This window comes from Oncorhynchus clarkii, chromosome 4 (genome assembly GCF_045791955.1).
Source record: "Oncorhynchus clarkii lewisi isolate Uvic-CL-2024 chromosome 4, UVic_Ocla_1.0, whole genome shotgun sequence".
Lineage (NCBI taxonomy): Eukaryota > Metazoa > Chordata > Actinopteri > Salmoniformes > Salmonidae > Oncorhynchus > Oncorhynchus clarkii.
In genome coordinates, this window is record NC_092150.1 from 10,901,769 (window position 1) to 10,927,873 (window position 26,105).

Consider the following 26,105-nt stretch of genomic DNA (forward strand, 5'->3'; position numbering starts at 1 on the left):
GGCTGTGGAGGAGGGTGCCACTGGGCGGCCGCCAGCTGTTGGTATACACCCAGGATCCGTGTTGATTCCTGGGGCTGGTAGGTCTGTCTCAAGCGGGGCAAAGCTGTTTGGTAGCTGGATTGGATCTTCTCGGATAGATGGGTGGTCAGACTGCCTTCCCGACCTCCTTCACCTTGCGAGTGTCCAGTCTTCCATGGGGCCGCGGAGCTGAGCTTAACATCTGTCCGTTGGATTGGGACAGATCAACGCTGCCCAACTCATCAACAGCTTTGCTTTAGGAGGCATTTAAAACTCAGATTTGGTTTGCCTGGGTTACAGCAAGAACAAAACATGATTTTTGAATCATGAATTTCTGATTCAGAGGGGTTGAGTTAAATGCGGAAGACACATTTCAGTTGAATGCATTCAGTTGTACAACTGACTCGGTGTCCCCTTTCCTTTACACATTTTCAAGCATAGTGGTGGCTGCATCATGTTATAGGTATGCTTGTGATTGTTAAGGACTGGGGAGATTTTCAGGATAAAAAAATAAACATAATGGAGCTACGCACAGGCAAAATCCTAGAGCACCAACTGGTTCAGTCTGTTTTCCACACTAGGAGATGGATTCACCTTTCAGCAGAACAATAAAATAAAACGAAGCCAAATCTACACTGGAGTTGCTTAGCAAGAAAACAGTGAATGTTACAGTTTTTACTTAAATCTGCTTGGAATTCTATGGCAAGACCTGAAAATGGTTGCCTAGCAATGATCAACAACCAATTTTACAGAGTTTAAGAATTGTGAAAACAATAAGGGGCAAATGTTGCACAATCCAGTGGTGGGAGGCTGTTTGAGACTTACCCATAAAGACTTCCAAAGGTGCTTCTACAAAGTATTGACTCAGGGCTGTGAATACTTACAGTACCAGTTAAAAGTTTGGACACACCTACTCATTCAAGGGTTTGTCTTTATTTTGACAATTTTCTACAATATAGAATAACAGTGAAGACATCAGAACTATGAAATAACACATATGGGATCATGTAGCAAACAAAAAAGTGTTAAATCAAAATATATTTCAGATTCTTCACAGTAGCCACCCTTTGCCTTGATGACAGCTTTGCACACTCTTGGCATTGTCTCAATCAGCTTCACCTGGAATGCTTTCCACTAGTCTTGAAGGAGTTCCAATATATGCTGAGCACTTGGCTACTTTTCCTTCACTCTGCATTCCAACTCATCTCAAAGCATCTCAATTGGGTTGAGGTCAGGTGATTGTGGAGGCCAGGTCATCTGATGCAGCACTCCATCACGCTCCTTCTTTGTCAACTATTTCATAGTTTTGATGTCTCCACTATTATTCTACAATGTAGAAAATAGTCTAAATAAAGAAAAACCCCTTGAATGAGTAGGTGTGTCCAAACGTTTGACTGGCACTGTATGTCAATTAGATAATCCTGTACTTAATTTTCAATAAATTTGCAAACATTTCTAAACATGTTTTCAATTTGTTATTATGGGGTGTTGTGTGTCCATTCTTGGGCTATCTTCCACCTAGCCGAGTTCTGTTAGGAACAAACGCATCCAAGCCTGCGGACACCTTTATTGAATTGGCACATCACAGGCCCAAATACATCCTAAAAATCTGTTTTCTTTCCCCCTATAAAAACCTTGTATCAAATAAAACATTATATAAATGATTAATATAATTATTCACCCTTTAGAATGCTTTACAAATATTGTTTCAAACAGAGGGTTCATGACATGAAGGGTTATTTGTCTCTTACTGTTCTAATGTATTGGGAAGCTATGCGTAATTGTAAAAAATTATACATCTCATTCCCATAAATTCTCATAACACTAGCGTTGGCTCCCTCTGACCGACACGGACAAACAATATACCATACAACTCACAAGGCCCAGGCGCTTCTCTTGGTACAACTTGTGTCCATATGATATTTATTGCAAATGTTCTTGTATTTTAGATTTTAAGACGTCTAGGTGGCGGATGTCAAGTCCTACGGAGACGATCCCCACCTGCTTATAGATGTCCACAATCTTCCCCGTGCCAAGAAACGGAAAGTAACTGAACTGAATGACTACCGACCCGTAGTACTCACGTCCATCATCATGAAGTGATTTGAGAGGCTAGTCAAATACTACATCACCTCCTCCCTGACACACTCAACCCTCTCCAATTTGCCTACCGCCCTGACAGATCCACGGATGATGCAATCGCCATTGCACTACACACTGCCCTCACCCACCTGGACAAAGGGAATGCATATGTGAGGATGCTGTTCATCAACTACAGCTTGGACTTCAATACCATAGTGCCCTCTAAGCTCACCACAAAGCTCACGGCCCTGGGACTGAACTCCTCCCTATGCAACTGGATCCTGGACTTCCTGAAGGGCCGCCCCCAGGGGATGAAGGTAGACAACATTACCTCCTCAACACTGATTCTCAACACGGGGAGGTAGGCAGCCAGGTAAATAACTTCTCCCTCTACGTCAGCAAAACAAAGGTGCTGATTGTGGACTTCAGGAGGATCCAGGCTGGGCACGCCCCCATCCTCATCAACGGGGCTGCTTTGGAGATGGTCAAAAACGTGAAGTTCCTCTGTGTACACATCTCCGAGGAGCTGAAATGGTTTATCATTGCCAGAGTTGTTAATATGTATCTTATTATTTTTTTTATTATAAATGTTTTTATTTTACTGCATTGTTGGAGCTCAGTGCTCTATAATTTCACTGTACCCTGTAATTACATCTGCAACCTTTTACACGTGACTATTAAACTAATTTATATTTATTTATTTAACTAGTCAGTTAAGAACAAATTCTTATTTTCAATGATGGCCTAGTGGGTTAACTGCCTGTTCAGGGGCAGAACGACAGATTTGTACCTTGTCAGCTCAGGGGTTTGAACTTGCAACCTTCCGGTTACCAGTCCAACACTCTAACCACTAGGCTATATATATATATAATAAAAACAACATGTTTTTGGATTGCCCCGGTCGAGACGCATTTAATGGTACCAGTTCAATTTACTTCTTCTTCTGTGGATTTTTTATGGCGGTTGGCAACCAACTTTAATGTGCATTACTTCCACCAAATGGACTGGAGTGTGGACCAGATACAGGGAAGGTCTAAATCCTACCCAATATTCTCATCTCCCTAAGGAAACTAAATACATAATTAAATACTACATCCCCTGAAGATTTCCCCAGCAGGTCACTTAATCTTGGCTCTTCAACCACATGACTCCTCAAATCTAATAACAATCGCTCCCTTTCTCTTACATATGTCTGCTACTGAAATAGAACATGTTCCACTGTCTCCATCTCCTCCTGACACTGATCACACCTCCCAATCGGATGGTTCACACCAATTTCAATGTACTATTGAGCCTTGTGTGTCCCAGTCTCAGCCTTGTGATTACAATTTCCTCCCTTCCTCCCTTCTCTCTCGGCCTGTCGACCTCCCTGCCCCCACCTTTCCCCGAATCTTATACAGGTGTCTTCCCTTTCCCACAACTCTTGCCATTTGTTTTTAACCACTGTTTTTATAAACCCCTTGGCTTCTGCTTTGCTGATGGACAATTCCATCTCAACATTAGGATGTTTAAGAGCCTGCTCGGCGATGACATCCACCTCCTCATTCCCCTCTACTCCCACATGAGCTGATATTCATCACAAATACCCCATCTATCACCAAATACAAACACTGCAAAACCTCATACAATACATCCTGTCTGCTCCAAAACACAAAATAATTTTAAGCACATCAGTGCTGCACAGGAGTCAGAGCAGATAACTACTCTGTCTGGCCTCACCTCCTCCACCCACTCTGCAGCCAAGAGTTTGACCATCAACGCCATTGTGTAAACAGATGAATGATCTGTTGCTCTTTTTGTCACTACCACCTTAAACTCAGCAACACTAAAAGCTGCTCCTGTCCTTCCTGTTTTAGGGTCCTTAGATCCATCTGTGAATACTCAAGAAAGCATAGTATTATTGTGTTCTTAAAGTTCACTTACAACTGAATCTAGGCCTTCCTCAACAGCTCGTACCCTCTCAAGTACCCTAGATCTATTACTGGCTGAGGGAGCAACCAAGGTGGAATAACAGAAAGCAGTTCACCTTATCTCGCACGAAAGTTTGTAACTGTCGACATCACATGAGCCTCTCTGAGCCAATGGCAATTTAGCAGGCACGCTTCTGAACTAGGCAGTGTAGTACCACTTAGATCCACTGGATGGCAGTATAATGCACCCCATTGGAAGAACAGCAGCGAGCTGAAACCAGCCATATGTCAAATCTATGGTTTCTAGTAATAAATAAAAAAAGTACAGGTGTAGTTTTTTTAATCGATAAACAAAGTTTAAACAGCCTAGTGCCCGCCATACATTTTTGTCAGCTCGATACTGGCTAGTAACTCAAACTCATGTATTAACGGTGACTCGCCTTTGTGATGTTCTGTGTTTTCATTTCAACAAACTCACCAGTGTTTTTTTATATAACATTTTTCTATATAAATTAGCATATCTATTTATGGTCAAAGATGATCTACTTGATATGTTGGCATATCGATGTTATTATATTATTTTATTTTTTTGACCAAGTCTTTATCCACATCTTCCCACCCCCCCTAGCAACAAGGGTTTCTTGTCAGTCCCCTTTTTTTGCGTCAGTAAATCGTCTGATTTATAAATAGATTCAAGGAGCTGTCATCATTAAGTAACATAGTAGATGGGAAGCATTGAATATTTTACATTCATGACCTTCTAAATGAATTTTGTAACTTAGTCCCAGAAGCATTCACCTGCAGGGCACTCCCACATAATATGAAGGAATGTGCTTATCTGATTTGGAGGACACAGTCTGTGAACAAGTGTCCAATGTATAACTTGATGGTTCAGATTATGGGATGTCAAGGTAATTTTTTTTTGCCTTGGTATCCCATAATCTGTTCAAATTAAAGGGTTGTTCATATTCTCTTAGATTTGTGGACCATACTATTTTAATGTCTAGCTCAGATTATGAGCTTTCCAATAGTTGTTTACATATTATAGAGATCAGTCCTGTTGGGAGCCCAGATAAGTTATTTATAAATCCCATCATTGGATGGTTCTGTAGTTGGGGTTCCCAGCATAGATACATTGTAAATATATAAAAAGGAGTTGCCTGGTAATGTGTGTCTTTCAAATCTTGGAATATTCTAAAACCATTAGTCCATGACATCGTCAAGGTTACGGATTCCACATTTGGACCATTTGAGGGATGCAAAAGGCTGCCCTTCAGATCACAAGACATTATTGGTAAATATTGGAGTACGGACATGTCGTTTTGATTTCCAGTTACATTGTTTATCAATTTATCACCAAATAGAGATTGTGTCAACAATAATTGAACCACAGCATAGTGAGCAATAAGAGAACCAAAACATAATGTACATTGTTTAAGGGATATATCAGTGAAGACCACCTCATCCAGGGCAATAGGAGACACCATATTTCTCTCTATACTTCGCCAGTGGGGCGGAAGAATCACGTCTAAACCAGTTTAGGACGGGACTCCTACGTCTTTCCCTCTTTATAAGTTTGTTCATTTTATTCAGAATCGCTCATTTGCCATATTCATTTTGAAACACTGTATTTCACCCAAATAGCCAGAAGAGGGAGACAAGGGAGGCATTGAACTACAGAAATTCAGTCGTGGCATTATATTAATTGACAATAGATAAACTACCAGTTAAATACTATTTGTCAATAATAAATAAATAAATATAAATACGCTTTATCAATACTTAGTAAGTTCATAGAATAAGTTGATTAATTGTTGTTGGTTGTGGTGCAGAAGAGCAGCACAAAAATGTTCCCTCTACAGGTGGCTAAGGATTTGGCCACCTCCATGTAGATGCAATTTGTCTTTTTCCCCTACCCCGCTACAAAGTTTCTCCCTGCAGGCGGTCACTGAGTCCGAGGTGCTAAAGGAACTCCTGAAACTTGACCCCAAAAACCATCTGGATCAGATGGTTTAGACTCTTTTTTCTTTAAGGTTGCTGCCCCCATCATCGCCAAGCGTATTCTCTGACCTTTTTAACCTGTCTCTCCTCTCTGGGGTGGTTCCGATTGCATGGAAGGCAGCCACGGTCTGTCCTTTATTTAATGGGGAGATCAAGATTATCCTAACTGTTATAGGCCTATTTCTATTTTACCCTGTTTATCAAAAGTGTTGGAAAAACTTGTCAACAATCAACTGACTGGCTTTCTTGATGTCTCTAGTATTTTCTCTGGTATGCAATCTGGTTTCCGCTCAGGTTATGGATGTGTCACTGCAACCTTAAAGGTCCTCAATGATGTCACCATTGCCCTTAATAGTAGCACAATGTTGTGCTGCTATTTTTATTGACTTGGCCAAAGCTTTTGATACGGTTGACCATTCCATTCTTGTGGGCCGGCTAAGGAGTATTGGTGTCTCTGAGGGGTCTTTGGCCTGGTTTGCTAACTACCTCTCTCAAAGAGTGCACTGTATGAAGTCAGAACATCTGCTGTCTTAGCCGCTGCCTGTCAACAAGGGAGTACCCCAAGGCTCAATCCTAGGCCCCACACTTCTCAATTTACATCAACAACAACAGCTCAGGCAGTAGGAAGCTCGCTCATCCATTTATATGCAGATGATACAGTCTTATACTCAGCTGGCCCCTCCCCGGATTTTGTGTCAAACGCACTACAACAAAGCTTTCTTAGCTTTCTCCACCCTAAACCTTATTCTGAACACCTCCAAAACAAAGGTCATATGGTTTGGCAAGAAGAATGCCCCTCTCCCCACAGGTGTGATTACTACCTCTGAGGGTTTAGAGCGTGAGGTAGTCACCTCATACAAGTACGTGGGAGTACAGGACAATGACACAAAACACACCTCCAGGCTGTGTAAGGGCTATTTGACCAAGAAGGAGAGTGATGACCTCAGATGACCTGGCCTCCACAATCACACGACCTCAGCCAATTGTATCTAATTGTAGTAGCTACTATCTTGTCTCATCGCTACAACTCCCGTACGGGCTCGGGAGAGACGAAGTCATGCGGGAGAGACGAAGTCATTGAAAGTCATGCGTCCTCCGATACACAACCCATGGGCCCACTCTTAGCCGCACTGCTTCTTAACACAGCACGCATCCAACCCGGAAGCCAGCCGCACCAATGCGCCGGAGGAAACACTGTGCACCTGGCCACCTTGGTTAGCGCACACGCCCAGCCCGCCACAGGAGTCGCTGGTGCGCGATGAGACAAGGACACCCCTACCGACCAAGCCCTCCCTAGCCCGGGCGACGCTAGGCCACGGACCTCCCGGTCGCGGCCGGTTACAGCAGAGCCTGGGCGCGAACCCAGGGACTCTGATGGCACAGCTGGTGCTGCCCGGGGGGGCAGCACCCGGGAGGCCCTGTTTAACACTTTTTTGGTTACTACATGATTCCATGTGTTATTTAATAGTTTTGATGTCTTCACTATTATTCTACAATGTAGAAAATAGTACAAATTAAGACAAATCTTGAATGAGTAGTGTCCAAACTTTTAACTGGTACTGTATCTAAAGGTCAACTGACTGGTACTGTATCTAAAGGTCAACTGACTGGTACTGTATCTAAAGGTCAACTGACTGGTACTGTATCTAAAGGTCAACTGACTGGTATTTAGGGTCGCTATGAGATGATTGTAAAACATTATGATGGTTCATAACTATATGCTCATAACTGCGTCATAATTTATCAAAACAATGATTATCTTTGTAAAAAATGAAAGGTGCATGTCAGTCACTGAGCTAAAACAGACACTTCATGTAACACTGTAACAACATACATGGATGTTAATTACATTAAAACACCATGAGCCTCACCTGCCCATGCCTCTGTCTGTGTATCTGTCTGTATCAGACACAATAGCTTCTGCTGTGTTGCGTCAGGCATGGGAGGTAGGAGGATAATTAGGACCCCAGAGATGCCACTCTACCACGCAAGAAGCAATAGCAGCAGACATGCTGCAATCCCCTGCAATCCTTTCACCACTCCGCCATGCGCCCCCGTTGCCTGCCGTTGCCTAGAAACAGGGGTCAAAGACCACCATGGCTACAGATACCCTGAAAGAGTGATGCATGGGAGGTAGGAGGATAAGAGCGAGAGATGCTGAGGAAGAGAGAGTGGTGCTGATTGAGAAACAACAAGAGAGAGAATGAAAGAGGGACAATGTCATTATCTATCCTCTCTGTCATTATCTATCCTCTCTGTCATTCTCTCTCCCACTCTTGTTGTTTCTCACTCAGCACCACTCTCTCTCTTTTCCTCAGCATCACTCACATGAGAATGACAGCGGGAGACTACATATCTTCATCACGATCTGCTACCCAAAACAACACCTCACTGCAACAGTAGATAAAAGGTTCATTTAAGTGACTAGTTGACTTAAGGTAGGATAGAGTAGAATTGAGCATTCATTAGTGACATACAAGGAAGCCTATCCTCTAATCTGATGGATCTGTAGCTCCTTATAAGCTTCTCAGCAGAACTGCGTCTAAGAGCAACGGGGGATACATTAGGCAGTACGACTGGGTTTGGTGTGGTGCTGACTGAGTGCAACACATCAAAACACTCAACAAGAAAACATTTCACCGAAGCATCGGTCACATGAGTCACCTGCTGGGAAGCATTGCAAAGTCATGTCAGCAATTGCACACCTTTACACCATCCTGCTGGTGGCTTCATGTAGTGTGAGTGTGTGTGTCAAGGGGACATGCTAATTGATTTCTTCTCTAGGGAAGTAATTTCATCATACTTTTGTTTTTAACTCTTGTCTTACACAATGCTTGCAGTACCCTCTCTCTGAGCATGGATGCCGTCTCGAAGGGATCTTCCCTGGAAATGAGAGTGAGTAAATCTAGGAGTGAGTGGGCAGGAGGGGGAAATGTGTGTAAATAAAATAAAGTGAATAAAGGTGTGAATGAGAGGGATAGGTGAAAATACACTAAATATACAAAAGTATGTGGACAAATCTTCAAATTAGTGGATTTGGCTATTTATACAGCCCAGCTGTTGCTGACACGTGCATAAAATCGAACACAGAAGCCATGCAATCTCCATAGACAAACATTGGCAGTAGAATGGCCTTACTGAAGAGATCAGTGACTTTCAATGTGGTACCGTCATAGGATGCCACCTTTCCAACAAGTCAGTTCGGCAAATTTCTACCCTGCTAGAGCTGCCCCGGTCATCTGTGCTGTTATTTTGATGTGGACATGTCTAGGAACAAAAATGGCTCAGCTGCGAAGTGGTAGGCCACAAAAGCTCAGAAAACAGGACCCCCGAGTGCTGAAGTGGGTAGCGAGTAAAAATTGTCTGTCCTCAGTTGCAACACTCACTACCGAGTTCCAACTGCCTCTGGAAGCAACGTCAGCACAATTACTATTCGTTGGGACCTTCATGAAATGGGTTTCCATGGCTGAGCAGCCGTACACAAGACTAAGCTCACCATGCGCATTGCCAAGCGTCGGCTGGAGTGGTGTAAAGCTAGCCGCCAGTGGAAATGCGTTCTCTGGTGTGATGAATCACACTTGACCATCTGGCAGTCCAACGGAAAAATCTGTGTTTGGCAGAATGCTACCTGCGCTACCTGCCCGAATGCATAGTGCCAACTGTAAAGTTTGGTGGAGGAGGAATAATGTTCTGGGGCTGTTTTTCATGGTTCGGGCTAGGCCCCTTAGTTCCAGTGAACGGAAATCTTAACGCTACAGCATACAATGACATTCTAGATGATTCTGTGCTTCTAACTTTGTGGCAACAGTTTGGGGAAGGCCCTTTCCTGTTTCAGCATGACAATGCCCCAATGCACAAAGCCAGGTCCATACAGAAATGGTTTGTCGAGATTGGTGTGGAACAAACTTGACTGGCCTGCACAGAGCCCTGAGCTCAACCCCATCGAACACCTTTGGGATGAATTGGAATGCCGATTGTGAGCCAAGCCTAATTGCCAAACATCAGTGTCCGACCTCACTAATGCACGATTCAGCTCGAGGCTGAATCGTGTGAAAAGCCTTCCCAAAAGAGTGGAGGCTGTTATAGCAGAAAAGGGGGGACCAACTCCATATTAATGCCCATGATTTTGGAATGAGATGTTCGACAAGCATGTGTCCACATACTTTTGATAATGTAGTGTAGATAGGTGACTAGGTTTATGATGTGAATTGTGGAGAATTTTTAAGGGAGTACAGTGAGTTATTCAGGAAGGTGCAACATTATACAGAAAATACAGACATCCTGGTACGGTGTAGGTTAAAACTGACATGTTTCTCTGTCACTGACTCATGCGAGTTCTATAAATTACATTTTTATCTCCAGCGTTGTGAACTTTCACTCAACTGAACACACTCCAGGTGACCACACAGTGCCTGCTTTGTAAGCACTTCACAATGCTAAGGCGGAGACAAAAAGCCTAATGGTTTTACATGTAATGGCTGTGCCAACAAAAGGCATTGAATCTAAATGTGACAAAGGGCTGGACTCAATCTGTATCGCTGAAGCGTTATATATTGCATGATCGAAATTTAAAAGTAATTTCTGATTGAGCCAACATATGCAGTGTTTACCGTGAATGCAGTCTCCGCTAACAGAGGAACGTTGCCTTTAAATTTCAATCACGCTGTAACACTGAACTTCAGCGATACAGATTGAATCCAACCCAAAGTCCATATCATTAGTCATTGAAGTTATTGACATGAAGTGACTTCTGTGTAATACAATGACAGACATATAGGTTTGGTTGACCCCACACAAGAGTCAAAGTATATACTCCTAATATTGTAGCTACACAGCAAATTGGCCAGTGTTACCTAGTGTTGATTTTCAGTGTTACATTTATAGTGTTGATTCAGGTGTTAAATTAACACAGTGGTAAATTAACCCCACTGTTGGTGTTAATAACCAGAGTTGAACCAAAACCACTTTCATCAACATATTTCCCAGCATGCTCTATTGTAGGTTGATTTTTAGAGATGTTTGTTTCAATATCTATGTTTTTGCATGTACATTGTTTGATGAATTAATCTTGTACCATTCAAATATAAATAACATACATTTTTCTAAACTAATCAAATATGTTACTTGGGCTTATTGCACCCCTTATTGAAATGGTTGTACCAGTTTAGATGGTTTAGGTAGTCTCATAACATATTCTTCCCAAAAGTTTAGTGATGTGCATTTTAAAAGTATTTTGTATGAGTTGCATCATTTGACTCGGCTCATCATTAACCACCTAGAACACATAAAACAGTAATAGGATCTAACTCGTAATTCTATGACAAGATCCATGACAACATTGAAAAGCTCTAATGTAATGCCCAAAAAGTAAGCTACAATTGTGTCAGATCATGACATGCACGATCAAATACATTTTTACATTGTCAAATGATTAGATAGCCTGCAAAAAAGTGTTTTTTTTTACGTACTGCAAAAATAAGCGTGGACCAGAATGAAGCGCTCTCCCCTCTATTTACCGTTTCTGCAGTGGGGATTCACAATCTTCAAATAATTAATTTGTAACTTTTTTGCAGACAATGGTTGTTTGAAACTCAAAAAGCAATAGTAGCCGTATGGAAATCAGGGATCCGAATGAACGGCTCTTTTACCGATGCGATTCGGTTCCCAACGTTCACCAAAAAGAGCCCCTCAGTCTTATTCATTCGCGAACAATCCATCACTGCTTCTCAACCCGGCAGTCACTGCTTCTCAACCCGGCAGTCACTGCTTCTCAACCCGGCAGTCACAGTCGTCCTGAATCCAGGCTGCTGGTGAATAAAAACACAAACATATTGGATATCCCCACTCGGGCTGGATTCCAATATGAATTACACATTTTGTAAGCCATCATAATGCAACTTGTATGCCTGAAAACCATCAGTTTCAGGCCACTGTATAAAGGCAAAACTAGGCTCTCAAATAAGGCCATATTACTTGCATTGCATTTAAGAATTTAATTTGAATAATAACACATTTGCTTAGGATCTCCCTTGGTGAAGGGCACAGGACTGAAAATGTGTGAATGAATGCAACTAAGTCTCTGTCACTAACAAATAGTCATGGTGGGGTAAATACAACTTACTTGTGGCAAGGTCCTCTTGGAAATACGCAAATAAGGCTTTACACAAACCAATCATTTCCTTTAAACACTGGAAAATTTGCTGTGTATCTAACGTTTGCCGTTATAGCTAGAATGTTGAAATATGCAAGGGAGAGAGACTGACAACGAAGTCACCGCTGGTCGAGTCACGAGTCATCAAAAATATGACTTGAATCCAAGTCTAGTCCCAGTGCTGGTACTACAACAGCTTTCCAGTAAAATAATCACACCAACAGAACGTATCCTGATTCTTCACGTAGCTGACATATAAAAAGCAGATGCTTAGTTGTGGCTTTTCCAAAGTCCTAATCATGTTAAAGTCAAGATTGTCTTTTGAACGTTACACTGCTCAGAGATGCACAGAATCTATATAGCATTCAAAGTGGGTGATTCCTTCCTATAACCTGCTTAGGAACATTCAGAATGTATTTAGATGAATATAGACAGTCCATTATGATTATGGTGTGAAACAAGGTTTTATTTATTAACTACGGTATGATCACAAATACCATCTGCTAATAATAATAATTATAATTACAGTTCTAAATACACCACATACCTGGATAAAGACGAACATTTCAAAACTGATACAATTCAAACACTTAAAACATTCACAATAAAAACAAGCTCCATAGGGCATGAATAAATTACATAGCTGGATCAATGAGTAAGGCATACAAAAGTACATTACATACAAGATTAAAAACTATAATAAATATAAAATCAGTGCAACAGTCACTTGAGTGTTTTGAGGTACAGTGCAGGTAACATTTGATGCCAAATCCTATTGGCCTAGGACCACCTTTTGTTCTAATGGACCTAAAAACATGTGTTGCATTGCAACCAGTCAAAAGTCTAATAGAAAATGATGGAAAAACATTTATGTTCGGAGCTCTTGGACCAGAGGTGTGGCTGATGTTGAAATGCTAAGCAGATTGGCCCAGATCTTCTCTCTGTGAGACTGACTGAAGCAGTAGTCAATGGTCTGCTCTGCTTCCTGGATCCTCCTTCGGAACCGGCCTCGGTCTCGGGCTAGCTCCTCCCAGGGTCCTTTGCGAGACACATGCCTAGCGAAGGGCCAAGTACGCATCACGTGGACCTGAACAAGTGGTGAGAACCGCACCTAAAACATACAAAACAGGTGTCAGAGTCAGATAAGGTCTTCTTCAATCGCACATTATTGTAGTTAAGAATATAACAGAATGGGCAGTTTTAGTTCCATTTAAATATTCTAATCCAGTTGTGTTAAAAAGAGCATTTGACTGGAGTGTCAGACTGACTCGCACAACACCAATTAACTGGAAATGAACTCTCTGCTGACTCGTATCACATGACAGGGTTAGTCATGACAACCTCTGTTGTTGCTAACCAACCATAAACAAGGGCTTGGGTGAGTGCTTATGAGGCAGAAGTGTCATTGACTGACCTCACCATAAACAATACTATAAGTGACATGACCTATTTGTAATCACATACATTGGTTGTTAATACCAAGTTTTTCTGAGTAAATTAGTGGTTCTACCATCCTAACATTCAGTTCATTATATTCAAGTAGTGTGAACTGGATTTCTTGTGTGTTCATTGTTTAGCTAATATGTCAAGTTTGAGCTATAAATAGCCCATGTTTAGTTGTGTATGTTTATATGGAGGATGTGATAGTGGTACATCATGTTTAAGGTGGTAACGCTAGAACTAGGACTATAGACTGAGGGATGTAGAACACGGAGAACTATAATAACCTTTTTTAGAGGATGGATGTCCTTGTCTTCCTGTGTTACTTTAGCTTCAGGTCTCCTCCAGGGCACCAGTGTAGTAGCTGGGTGGCAATGCTGCTTCCGCGGTCTCTTGGGTAGACAAGGCTTTGTGGGCCTGGTTGTTTGGGGGTTTTTGGTCCCCCTCTGCTTAGCCTGGCCGAGTGGTGTCTCTGTGGGGCAGCTATGTGGAGTAAGTGGGTCTTTAGTGCTGAAGGCAGGTGGTTCTGTGGTTTTCGGGGATCTCTGGAAGCAGGCACGGAAGTTCAGAGGGTGGTAAAGGTCGTCGTTTTGGGAGAGGGACATCCATAGATGCTCCTCATCATCCTCAGAAGAGGAATGGCCCACACTCTCCCTCTCTGTGTCAGAAGAACATGAGGTCATGACGGAGGCCCCTTCAGCCTCCTGGAAGTGTGTAAGTGTTTTGTCTGTGTGAGGGACTGAGTTGACTACAGATGCCGTGAAGCACAGGGGGTTATATGGGTCGGTGGGGCTGGTGAAGAGCTCCCAGAGCCTCTCACTCTCCTCTTTGTCCAGGTCTGCGCACGAACCTTCAGAACTGCCCCAGCTGCTTTCACTATCTGAACGGCTGCTCCAGAAGTTAACGCCACCGCAGGTCTCTTGAAGATCTTCGCCGGGCCTGCTGGATAAGTTACATTCGAGGCGGCTCCCAACACAATCTGCATTTTTTCTTTCCCCCATATTGGAGCAGCTTGAAATGCAGGCGGAGAAAGATAGAGGGTTGTAGGGGTCGCTGGAGATGGACAAGGACTCCCAAAGTGCTTTACTGTCCTCGCTGTCAAACTCACCCATGTTTTGGTCAGCCTCCTTTCCCCAGTTAAGATCCATATCATCTTCAGTGGTGTCATGTTTGGGTTTGAAGCCAAACACTTTCTCCTTGTTCTTGCAACACATTTCATCTGAGCTGGAGCTGCTGTCAGTGCTGCTCATAAACAGGTTCCAGTCACCTGGAAAGCCCAGTTTCCAGCTGGGGTGGAGTCCAAGGCAAAGTCCATCTTCACTATCCATTGTGGCGCGGGACACAAAGTCGTCCACCAATCCGCAGCACAGCTCCTCAGCCCGTAGGCTGGACAGAAGGGACCCTGCGTGGGGATTCCCAGAGAAAGAATCACCCACGTCCCCACAGAAATTCGATAGGGGGTTAGAGCCAGCAAGCATGACACTTTCTTCACTGTCAAACAATGAGGAGAAGAGGAAGGAGTCGGCTGGATTTGATGCCGTGGTCATGTGCTGGACGTGTTGACCAGTTTCATCCGTGATTCTCAGGTGAACTTCAAACCTGAACATTTGGAAAACTGTTAAAAAGAACAAAAAAAGATTAGGCTCACAAATTCACAAAAAATGTGCCCTCTTTTTGCCTGATTAAACCAGACTATGGATTTAACAATTAACAACAATATTACGGCAACCGTAGTTCCAAATCCGGAATTTGTTACTTTGTAACGTCACTAGTACATTCTGTCCGTGTTCTAAAACGTAAGCCACCGATATATTGTTACTAAAGATAGTACAGCAGGGTTTAGAAACTGGGTCTGTTGTACTGTAACAAAACACAAGTTTGCAGTCTGACCAGGGCCACATTTACCACACATACAAAATAAACACTGAGGTCTCTGTTGCATCAAATTACCTGCCAAGAAGCTGTAGTAAATGACATGGACCAACACCCGTAGTTGTTCCCACAGTACGGTCAGTACGTGCTTGGTCCACGGTAGAAGCGCCATACCCCCGTCGCCAAACCTCTCCATCGCAGTTCGATGAGAACCCTTCCTAAAATCAACACTTGATGCCATTTTTTCTTGAGCGATGTCCATGATCCTCACGTATTCTGATATTCCTCGTCCAAAACAAATAGATTATTCTCCGTCGTCAGTTGTCGTACTATACGAAAAGGCTTCATTTTCACCAGAATGTATTTATTTCCACCTATATAAAATCTCAAATGTTGATTAGTGGCGCCATATTTCCAGTCGTTCTTGTTGTAGCTAGTAGAGTGAATGTCAAATGATTGCGACACTGCCCTACTATAAACAAGTCGTGTCGTCATAACATGATGTGATTGGACAAACAAGTCGTGTCGTAAAAACATGTGATTGGACCAAGTAAGTGTCAGTTACACCAAGTACCCCATTGTAGAAACCGCCTGTTTTAGTGACGCACTGAAAGTGCCCGTAAATTCCCGTTTACCCCTTTCGGTCAGTGTGAATTTAAATTGAAGACAGCACAATAACAAAGACAGAAGCTTTCACTATCCATTTCATGCCGAAGTGTTATTCAATGGTGGGCTTCATAAAGCCAAACAAACTATTCTCAAACATTTCCTCTTCAAATAAAGACAAATTAATATTTGAATCCAAATTCTTTATTTCTCCAAAACGTGATGATTATGCCACCAGAGCAGAAGCTGTTGACGACTCACTGTAGAACAGAAACAGATGGAAATGATTAGAAATAGGAAAACACAAGTCTACTTTTATAGACCAAAAGTTTAACACAAAACAACCATGAGGAAAATACATCACTGCTTTGCATTTCAATACCCAACATTAATCCAGGAAACCACACTTTCATTTCAAGGCTTTACTTTAAAGTCCTAAATAATTACTCACTTTCTAATCATTTATATCTGACCCCAGATCAGTCTGAATAAGCCTATGTGAATCAAATTAATAGAGTACTGGAAATCCCAGGAACTAAACCATTGGTTGGAGTGTTTATGCAATACTGTTTGAAGGTGACTGGAAGAGTTGACACAGTGCAGCCACTCTGCTAATTTACCTCCAAAGTTCCTCTGGCACAAAATATATCTCATCTCTTACAGAGCAGGACTGTGAATTGTGCAGGATGAATGGCATAGACAGTGGCTTGATACAGTAATATAATGTGATTTATCAGGGGTAAAACATTTCCCTGACAGAGGTTTTGGGTACATACTACTTCCAGTTGGGAGCAACTACTCTCCTGGTCTTATAGTAACGGGCCAGCCTGTGGATCCTGCTCTCGGTGAGGATCAGGCGGAACTTGGCATCCTTGTCCTGCAAAGAACACCGGTACAGATATTAGCATATCTAGAAACAAAAATCTTGACAATCGATTCTTGAAGAGTGTGAACATGACTCCTCCCCACATGCAGTACAAAAACACCCGGCCAAGAAGGGAGTGTACAGTCCATGATATGGCTCAAAATATGCTTTAATCAACATAGATAGAGTGTATATACACACACAAAAGTATGTGGACACCCTTTCATATTAGTGGATTCAGCCACAACCGTTGCTGACAGGTGTATAAAATTAAGCACACAGCCATGCAATCTCCACAGACAAACATTGGCCTTACTGGAGAGCTCAGTGACTTTCAACGTGGCACCATCATAGGATACCACCTTTCCAACAAGTTAGTTCATTACATTTTTGCCCTGTTCGAGCTACCCGGTCGACTGTAAGCTCAGAAAAATCGTCTGTCCTCAGTTGCAACACTCACTAACAAGTTCCAAACTGCCTCTGGAATCAACATCAGCGCTATAACGGTTCATCGGGAGCTTCGTATAATGGGTTTCCATGGTCAAGCAGCCGCACACAAGCCTACGATCATGCGCAATGCCAAGAGTTGGCTGCAGTGGTGTAAAGCTCGCCGCCATTGGACACTGGAAAAGCGTTGCCTGGAGTGATGAATCACGCGTCACCATCTAGAAGTTTGATGGATGAATCTGGGTTTGGAGGATGCCAGGAGAAACCTACCTGCTCAAAAGTATAGTGCCAACTGTAAAGTTTGGTGGAGGAGGAATAATGCTCTGGGGCTGTTTTTCCATGGTTCGGGCTAGGCCCCTTAGTTCCAGTGTAGGGAAATCTTAACGCCACAGCACACAATGACATTCTAGATTATTCTGTGCTTCTAACTTTGTGGCAACAGTTTGGGGAAGGCCCTTACCTGTATCAGCATGACAATGCACAAAGCGAGGTCCATACAGAAATGGTTTGTCAAGATTGGTGTGGAAGAACTTTACTGGCCTGCACAGAGTCCTGACCTCAATACCATCAAACACGTTTGGGATGAATTGGAACGCCCCATCGACCAACATCAGTGCCCAACCTTACTAATGCTCGAGGCTGAATGGAAGCAAGTCCCCGCAGTGACGTTCCAATATCTAGGGCAGAATGTTCTAGTGACCAACTTCATATTAATGCTCATGATTTTGGAATTAGATATTTGACAAGCAAGTGTCCACATACTTTTGTTCATGTAGTGTATATTGTGACAGAAAAACATGTTTACATCGGTTGGCCTACTTTGCCGATTGTGAGATGGGGGTCACATCGACTATCGGATGTTAGAGTAGCTAGCTAGTGCAGCACACAATATTTGGTTCAGAGAAATAATAATGTATACAATACATTACATTAACCTGGGTATTGTTTGTTAGACTCAAAATGGGGGAAATCATTTGGAACAGAAAGTGAAAAAGCTTCAGTAGTACCCGTTTCGTTTCAAAATCTATGCTATGTTTGTGTGTGCAATGAATGCAACACATGCATTCTGGTTCTTTCAAAAAACCTGCTTGACATCTGGATACATGTCTTGTGTAGCTCATTCCCAAAAATGTGTCCCTTTTCTCTTCCATAGACGTAGGCAAGAGCACCATCTAGTAGTTTCTACCCCATAACGTTCACTTCTATCAGATCGATGGAGTGACTTGAAGGGACAGCTATCTGAATACAATGCAGCATAAGTAAAAACAAACCTGCAAACCCTTGTAGTAAAAACTGATCGGTCATGACTAGATTTCACCCATCAATTCAAACGTTTTCAAATACAACAAGTATGTTCACCTTACTGTGAAATCAAGCCATATTTGATCAGCCATTAGCCTACAAGGAAGGACACTTTTTTAATGTTATGTGAGCCTGCTCACCTTTCTGTTCCTCTCCAGATGCTTCCTGACAGCCACAGCCTTCTTGATGAGGTGATACAGGTCCTCTGGGAGGTCTGGGGCCAGGCCCTTGGTCTTGAGGATCCTCAAAATCTTGTTGCCGGTGACAAAGCGCACCTGGGCCACACCGTGGGAGTCCCTTAGAATGACACCTGGACACAGAGGGGGAGGAAGGAAAGGTCAGAGTCAACTGGACAGTCAAGAGAAATGACCTATATCAAGGCTGGATGCCTGTCTGGCATAACAATGGCGTCTGCCTATGAAGAAACGGACAGGAGCTAGCCAAAATCCAGCTTAACAACAAATAGATATTAATCGCTCTCATTCATGGACTGTCTGCTAGAGGAACATTTTTTGCTGTTACTAACATGAATACTTAGTATTGATAGATTTTATATTGAACAAAAACATAAAAACGCAACATGCATGTTTCATGAAATGCCATTATTATTATTATTATTATTTTATTTTTTTTAAATACGCATAAAAAGGTGTGGCATATCAAGAAGCTGATTAAACAGCACGATCATTACACAGGTGCACCTTGTGCTGGGGACAATAAAAGGCCACTAAAATGTGCAGTTTTGACACAACACAATGCCACAGATGTCTCAAGTTTTGATGTAGTGTGCAATTGGCAAGCTGACTGCAGAGCTGCTGCCAGAGAATTTAATAATAATTTCTCTACCATAAGCTGCCTACAACATCATTTTAGAGAATTTGGCAGTACATCCAACCGAAGACTACGTGTAACCATGCCAGCTAAATACCTTCTCATCCAGCTTCTTCACTTGTGGGATCATGAGACCAGCCACCCAGACAGCTAATGAAATTGTGGCTTTGCACAACTGAATAATTTAGTTACAAATCATCAGGAACTGACTCAAGGGAGCTTATCTGTGTGCTCGTCATCCACACTGACTGCAGTTTGGCGTCGTAACAGACTTCAGTGGACAAATGCTCACCTTCGATGGCCACTGGCACTCGGGAGAAGTGTGCTCTACATGGACGAATCCCGGTTTCAACTGTACCAGGAAGATGGCAGACTGCGTGTATGGAGTCATGTGGGCGAGTGGTTTGCAGATGTCAATGATTGAACAGAGTGCCCCATGGTGGTGGTGGGGTTATGGTATGGGCATAAGCTATGGACAACGAACATAATTGTATTTTATCGACGGCAATTTGAATGCAGCGACACCGTGATGAGATCCTGAGGCCCATTGACGCGCCATTCATCCCCCGCCACCACTTCAGTTCAGCATGATAATACATGGCCTCATGTCGCAAGGATCTGTACACAATTCCTGGAAGTTGAAAATGTCCCATTCCTGCATACTCACCTGACATGTCACACATTGAGCATGTGTGGGATGCCCTGGATCGACATGTACCACGGCATGTTGCAGTTCCCGCCAATATGCAGCAACTTCGTACAGCCATTGAAGAGGAGTGCTACAACATTCCACAGGCCAGAATCAACATCCTGATCAACTCTATGTGAAGGAGACTGGTTTTCTGATCCAGGCATCTGTGATCAACAGATGCATATCTGTATATTCCCAGTCATGTGAAATCCATAGAAAAGGGCCTAATGAGTTTATTTAAATTGACTGTAATATGAACTGTAAGTTGTTGCGTTTATATATTTTTGTTTAGTGTATTTGCTAGTAAAAAAAAATTACAATAATAAAAACATGACAGGGATATCACAAAAAAGTTGGACGTATTTCCAGTGTGGTCCCAGAACTGGATTAGACCGTTTTTCTTTTAATGAGTCCCATAGCGCGGCGCACGTTGGCCCAGCGTCGCCCGGGTTTGGCCGTCATTGTAAATAAGAATTTGTTCTTAACTGACTTGCCTAGTTAAATACAGGTTAAAATATAAATATATTTCTATATTTTTAACTACGTTATGGTCAACATGGGCTTTGAGTTGATGTGATCATTTGTTCCACAACAGCGCCGGTATATAAAAAGGTTTTAGATAATATATTCAAGAGTAAGAGTCTCTGGTGCTGTATTGGTAGACATCTCTAATATAAGTAAAATAATAATAGTACCTGGGGGCTGAGTCTATAGATAATAACTCTATAGAACAGACAAAGCTGAGTTAATATGACAATTCTCTACAGATAACCAGCCTAGCTGATATTCAGTTAAAGGCCCACTATGCAGAAATCGCTCCTCCATTTCCTGGTTGCTAAAATTCTAATAGTTTGCCTAATTTCAGTTTCATATTTTCCATTACGAAAAATATTGTATTTTCAGCTGTTTGAAGCCAATGTACAAAACCAAAGGACGCCGAATAGAAATTGCGCACTTGGAACCAATCTACTGCTTCTTAAGACTTGCTTTCAATGACAGATCTGTAACTCATTTCTATATGAATTTGGTCATGTCCCCCAAAAAGTTACACACTGCAGCTTTAAGAGTGATTAACACAATGCTTAGCATGTTTATACATTTCCCCTTTCTGTATGCATGATTTCCAGTGTTCTTACTGTAAGAGTTGCTCTGGATAAGAGCGTCTGCTAAATGACTTGAACGTAAATGTTTGTACAAAATGTTCTCTAATCTAATTAGAATATAAAGCACCTGTCTCCAAGAGCCCAGTTAGACAGTTTATGTAATTCTGTGCTGGAGGTGTTCTCCTTGAATTAAACCAGATTGATAATATCAATACAAAAATCAATGACAGCTCTACTTCTGTTAATTCCTATTACACTGTGGAGTACTTAACCTTACCAATCTGAGAGGGGGTCAATCCCTTTTTGGCCAGCTTGAAGATCTGTTCCTTGACATCATCAGAGGCCAGCTTCAGCCACTGTAAGAGAAGACCATAAGAGTATTACGGCCGATGATCACCTCACACAACCCAAACTCAAAACGGATATGAAAATGTTCCTCAATCCAGGACTTGAGTCAGAAAAGGCTATTCCCGATTATTATTTTAAATAAAATGTAGCAAAACACATTTAGTTTATTCATAAAAAACAGCTTTCCATCTCCAAGCTAATGCTAAAGCAGGCCAATGGAATCCAAAGTGTGACACATATTGTTGGGATGAAAAGCTGCCGTAGGAGTCTTGGAATACAATGGGCAGGCTGCTTTAGCTACCTAGCTTGCAGTTGGAATGCAGCGTAAAAAAAGAAAGAAAAAGAACTAGGCATATTTTTTATAAATTTATTTGCCGCTTTTTGTTGCACTGTTCTAAAGCATTTTGCAACAATGCGCGACTATTGAATACACCCCGGGACTGAGGAACCTTTTCATATCCATTTGGAGTCAGTGTCCAGCAAGCAGATCAGGAAATGACGACAGTAACACTTAGCCACACTAACCAGGTATGTGGTGTTCGCACACACAGTTACATAGGTTACATATTGCTATTGGCTACATACTCACCAAATACAGATGCATTTCAACCAAACTTAACTTGTCGATACTTCATTCTAGTTTTGGAAAGTGGCTTAAACTCCTGTGGCTAGCTACCCATGATAACCAGGCAGTCAGAAAATCCTGAGTCATTTCATGAATTTTTTTTGCACCATGCACAAATGACATTTTAGTAATTTAGAAGATGGGCTTATCCAGAGTGACTTACAAAAGCAATTAGAGTTCTGCGCCTTGCTCAAGGGCACAATGACAGATCTTTCACCTTCTCGGGTCTGAGATTCCAACAAGCAACCTTTCGGTTTCTTGCCTAACACTCTTAACCGCTAGACTACCTGCTGCCCCCCCAAAAAACACTGCCATCGTCTTTCCCAAATATCATCTCGTTGATCAAGAGGAGCAGGTAACGACTCATAATCCAAGTAGCACTGTGACATGCAGTACTTTGGGTTGGACTCATTTGTGGCACACCATAACGAAACGTTGTCACAGAAAACACTTTGCAACTTGACATAAAAGCAGTTGAGTTCCGTTATGTTCTGCCCTGCTTCAAAATAATTAACTGCCACGAAACTAAAACTGCCACGAAACTAGAACTAAAACCTTTTTACGTCATGTTTCAAAGCAATTGGAGTAAACGGTTTCCATTGTAAAACGTTATGCTACGGTGTGCCACGAATGAATACACCTTGATCTATGAGAAGAGATCGAAGAGAGATCAGATGGCGAGAATTCAGAAAGTATCGCAAAGTTCAAATCTGATTAAATTGGACTGCAACAGGTAGGTGTCCAGTCACCTTCTTACTTACCCGTCTTATGTAGATAGTAGACACTAGTTGCCTACATCCACTGGTATAGTAAACAGCAGACCAATATTGACCCAACAATATTGATGAACCGTTATACTTACAGTGGGGACACTTCGCCTGTAAGGCAACGCCGACTGGGACAAGCCCTTTCTGCAACAATAATTATGTTAAATGTAGAAGTAAACTGTGACTGTAAAAAAAAGTTGCAAAAAAGTTGAGTGCGGTGCAATTCATTGGCTACAAAATAAATGAACCAACTGACGTGGCAATAGCGAGATAGCTAAATCTGTCAAATACTAACTAACGGATCTATTTTAGACAATACGACAAAAAATATGTAACCAGGGCGTAGGCCTGACTAACTCATTAATAAACCAGTGATACAAATTGCGTTGTGGATCCTTTAGCTTGTCGACTTTACATCCGACATGATTATGAAAGCAGTGAAGTTTGTTGGCTAGTTTGTTGGCTAGTTTGTTGGGTAGCTTGTTCAAACCAATTAATTGGAACTGGGGAAATTGACGTTTCAATGTGGATGTCATGTGCACACAATATATTCCCATTGAATAAATGGTAAATACATGTAATTTAGACACTTTAGTACGTAGAAAATAAAGCTTACCCTGGAGCGTGCATGCGACCCATAATGGCGGTAGAGGAAGAGAGGACTTCCAGCCGACTGAAAGGACTACTTTGTGTCTGTGTGGGGAAATGACGTCAGATGTTCTTGAGTAGATAGCCACAATCCTGAATTAGTAAAAATATGTTGCATTTAGGGACAGATTTCAAATATTTATTTTTGTCAATAACGACAACAAAAAAACACTGTATTCTTACAACTCTTCCATAAGTTTATACAACTGTAACCCCTGGCTTTTTATCCTTGTTTTTTTTTTCTTTTAGGAACTTTAACTTTTGAAAGTCAATTCTTGTGATTTAAATTGTTTTGTTTTTTAACTTTTAATGCTATTTTCTGTTTTTTTTTCATAAAAATATAAATAAAAAAAAATATATATATATACAACTTTTTACATTTTTTTTTATTTAATTAAAAAAAAAAAAATTTGTAAAACTTTTTACATTTTTTTGTTCCTGCATTTCTTTCTCAGCTAAATGAACCGCAGCACCGCAACTTGTTTAGCTGTAAAGCTGAGGGATGGAGCTGGAGGTAGATCCACTCTCAAATCAACCCTATTTTTGGTCAGATGAGTAGTATAATTTTATTTTTGGGCTGTAATATGGAAAGAATGCTTGTCTATCTATACTCAACAAAAATATAAACATGTTTCATGAGCTGAAATAAAAGATCCCAGACATTTCCCATAAGCCAAAAAAGCTTACTTCTCTCAAATGTTGTGCACAAATTTGTTTTATATCCCTGTTATTGAGCATTTCACTTTTCCCAAGATATTGCATCCCCCTGACAGGTGTGGCATATCAAGAAGCTGATTAAACAGCATGAGTATTACACATGTGCACCTTGTGCTGGGGACAATAAAAGGCCACTCTAAAATGCACAGTTTTGTCATACAACACAATGCCACAGATGTCTCGAGGGAGCGTGCGATTGACATGCTGACTGCAGGAATGTCCAGCAGAACGGTTGCCAGAGAATTTGTTAATTTCACTACCATAAGCCGCCTCCAACGTCGTTTTAGAGAATTTGTCAGTACGTCCAACCGGCCTCACAACCGCAGATCACGTGTAACCACGCCAGTCCAGGAATTCCACATCCAGCTTCTTCATATCCGGGATTGTCTGAGACCAGCCACCAGACAGCTGATCAAACTGTGGGTTTGCACAAACTGTCAGAAACCAGCTCAGGGAAGCTCATCAGATTTCTGTACACAATTCCTGGAAGCTGAAAATGTCCCAGTTCTTCCATGGCCTGCATACTCACCAGACATGTTGCCACCCATTGAGCATGTTTGGGATACTCTGGAATGAAGGGTACAACAGCGTGTTTCAGTTCCCTCCAATATCCAATATTTATTTCAATTGACTTTCCTTATAAATCTTAAATGGTTGCATATTGCATTTATATTTTTGTTCAGTTTAATAAAATGTTTTAGGCCAGTGGGCCTGTCTAATTTAGGGTTTTACTGCAAAATGAGAATTGTCTGGCTAATAATGGGGGCAGAGGAAAGAAAATGGTTCGATGTGTTAAATGCCAGGGCCGATTTCTGATCCCAGTCTGCCCGACTCCAATGCATTACATTGATTGATTGGAGTCATTGTATCCCTCTTGGATAAAACAATTGACTGGAGTAAATTGTATCCAAAAACAATTTATCCTGGATTGCAATACAGTTTTGAAAACCTTTAACACTCAACTTAAATATAATTTAAAGAAATTGACAAATACAAAAAGGTACACTTACTGTTAGCTGTTTTAGCACCGATTTCCACTGAGGTTTTGTGGAACAGCTTCGAGCCAACCTTTTTTCTGAGTTCCCTCCCAAGTTTCCATAGTTCAGGTAAATGTGCCATGCAAAAAAATACCTCTGTGGGAATCTGTTAAACGACACACATTAAGGCTGCAATTAGACAGGCAGGACTATAGTGCGCTGTGGTTAACGCTTCGAATGAGAACCCAAGGGTTGCCTGGCCCTTTGGATCCCCAAGAGATAATCAGGTGCATTGAAATATTAGCACAACGTTGCAGGCATTAAAGGAATGGCTGAAAATACAGGGGGCGCAGATCAGGGTGCCTATATGAGAATTCATCGAGTGGGTAACCCTACCATCCGTTCTATTGGCCAACGTGCAATCACTGGAGAATAAACTGGATGAGCTCCGTTCAAGACTATCCTACCAATGGGACAATAAAAACTGTAATATCTTATGTGTCACAGAGTTGTGGCTGAACGACAACACGGATAATATACATCATCAGGACAGAACAGCTACGTCCGGTAAGACGAGGGGTGGGGGTGTGTGTCTACTTGCGAATAACAGGTGGTGCGCGATGTCTAATATTAAATTAGTCTTGGTGTATTGCACGCCTGAGGTAGAGTACCTCAAGATAAGCTGTAGATCACACTGTATATTT

At 41.9% G+C, this 26,105-nt stretch overlaps 2 protein-coding genes across 2 annotated transcripts; both read right to left on the reverse strand.

Annotated features, from left to right (window-relative positions):
* Positions 1-12,604: 12,604 nt before the first annotated feature.
* Positions 12,605-15,967, reverse strand: LOC139406410 (uncharacterized). Its single transcript, XM_071148963.1, has 3 exons — positions 15,553-15,967; positions 13,890-15,217; positions 12,605-13,273 (listed from the first exon to the last, which is right to left on the reverse strand). Exons 1-3 carry the CDS (start codon positions 15,734-15,736, stop codon positions 13,031-13,033), a joined length of 1,755 nt encoding a protein of 584 aa, XP_071005064.1. The 5' UTR covers positions 15,737-15,967; the 3' UTR covers positions 12,605-13,030.
* Positions 15,968-16,173: 206 nt separating this feature from the next.
* On the reverse strand, positions 16,174-23,708 carry LOC139406411 (small ribosomal subunit protein uS15-like). Its single transcript, XM_071148964.1, has 6 exons — positions 23,676-23,708; positions 23,155-23,203; positions 21,597-21,675; positions 18,835-19,004; positions 16,857-16,957; positions 16,174-16,340 (listed from the first exon to the last, which is right to left on the reverse strand). Exons 1-6 carry the CDS (start codon positions 23,696-23,698, stop codon positions 16,307-16,309), a joined length of 456 nt encoding a protein of 151 aa, XP_071005065.1. The 5' UTR covers positions 23,699-23,708; the 3' UTR covers positions 16,174-16,306.
* Between the last annotated feature and the right edge of the window lie 2,397 nt (positions 23,709-26,105).

What these genes read in the sequence shown, in the direction of transcription:
- LOC139406411 (XM_071148964.1), bottom strand. Translation starts at nt 23,698, where the DNA reads ATGGGTCGCATGCACGCTCCAGG. An exon ending in ACAGGCGAAGTGTCCCCACT is followed by an intron (nt 21,676 to 23,154) that starts GTAAGTATAACG and finishes CTTCTCTTACAG; the next exon opens with TGGCTGAAGCTGGCCTCTGA. An exon ending in GTTGCTCCCAACTGGAAGTA is followed by an intron (nt 16,341 to 16,856) that starts GTATGTACCCAA and finishes TCTGTTCTACAG; the next exon opens with TGAGTCGTCAACAGCTTCTG.
- LOC139406410 (XM_071148963.1), bottom strand. Translation starts at nt 15,736, where the DNA reads ATGGACATCGCTCAAGAAAAAATGGCATCAAGTGTTGATTTTAGGAAG. An exon ending in TTACTACAGCTTCTTGGCAG is followed by an intron (nt 15,218 to 15,552) that starts GTAATTTGATGC and finishes TCTTTTTAACAG; the next exon opens with TTTTCCAAATGTTCAGGTTT. An exon ending in ACATCCATCCTCTAAAAAAG is followed by an intron (nt 13,274 to 13,889) that starts GTTATTATAGTT and finishes TGTATGTTTTAG; the next exon opens with GTGCGGTTCTCACCACTTGT.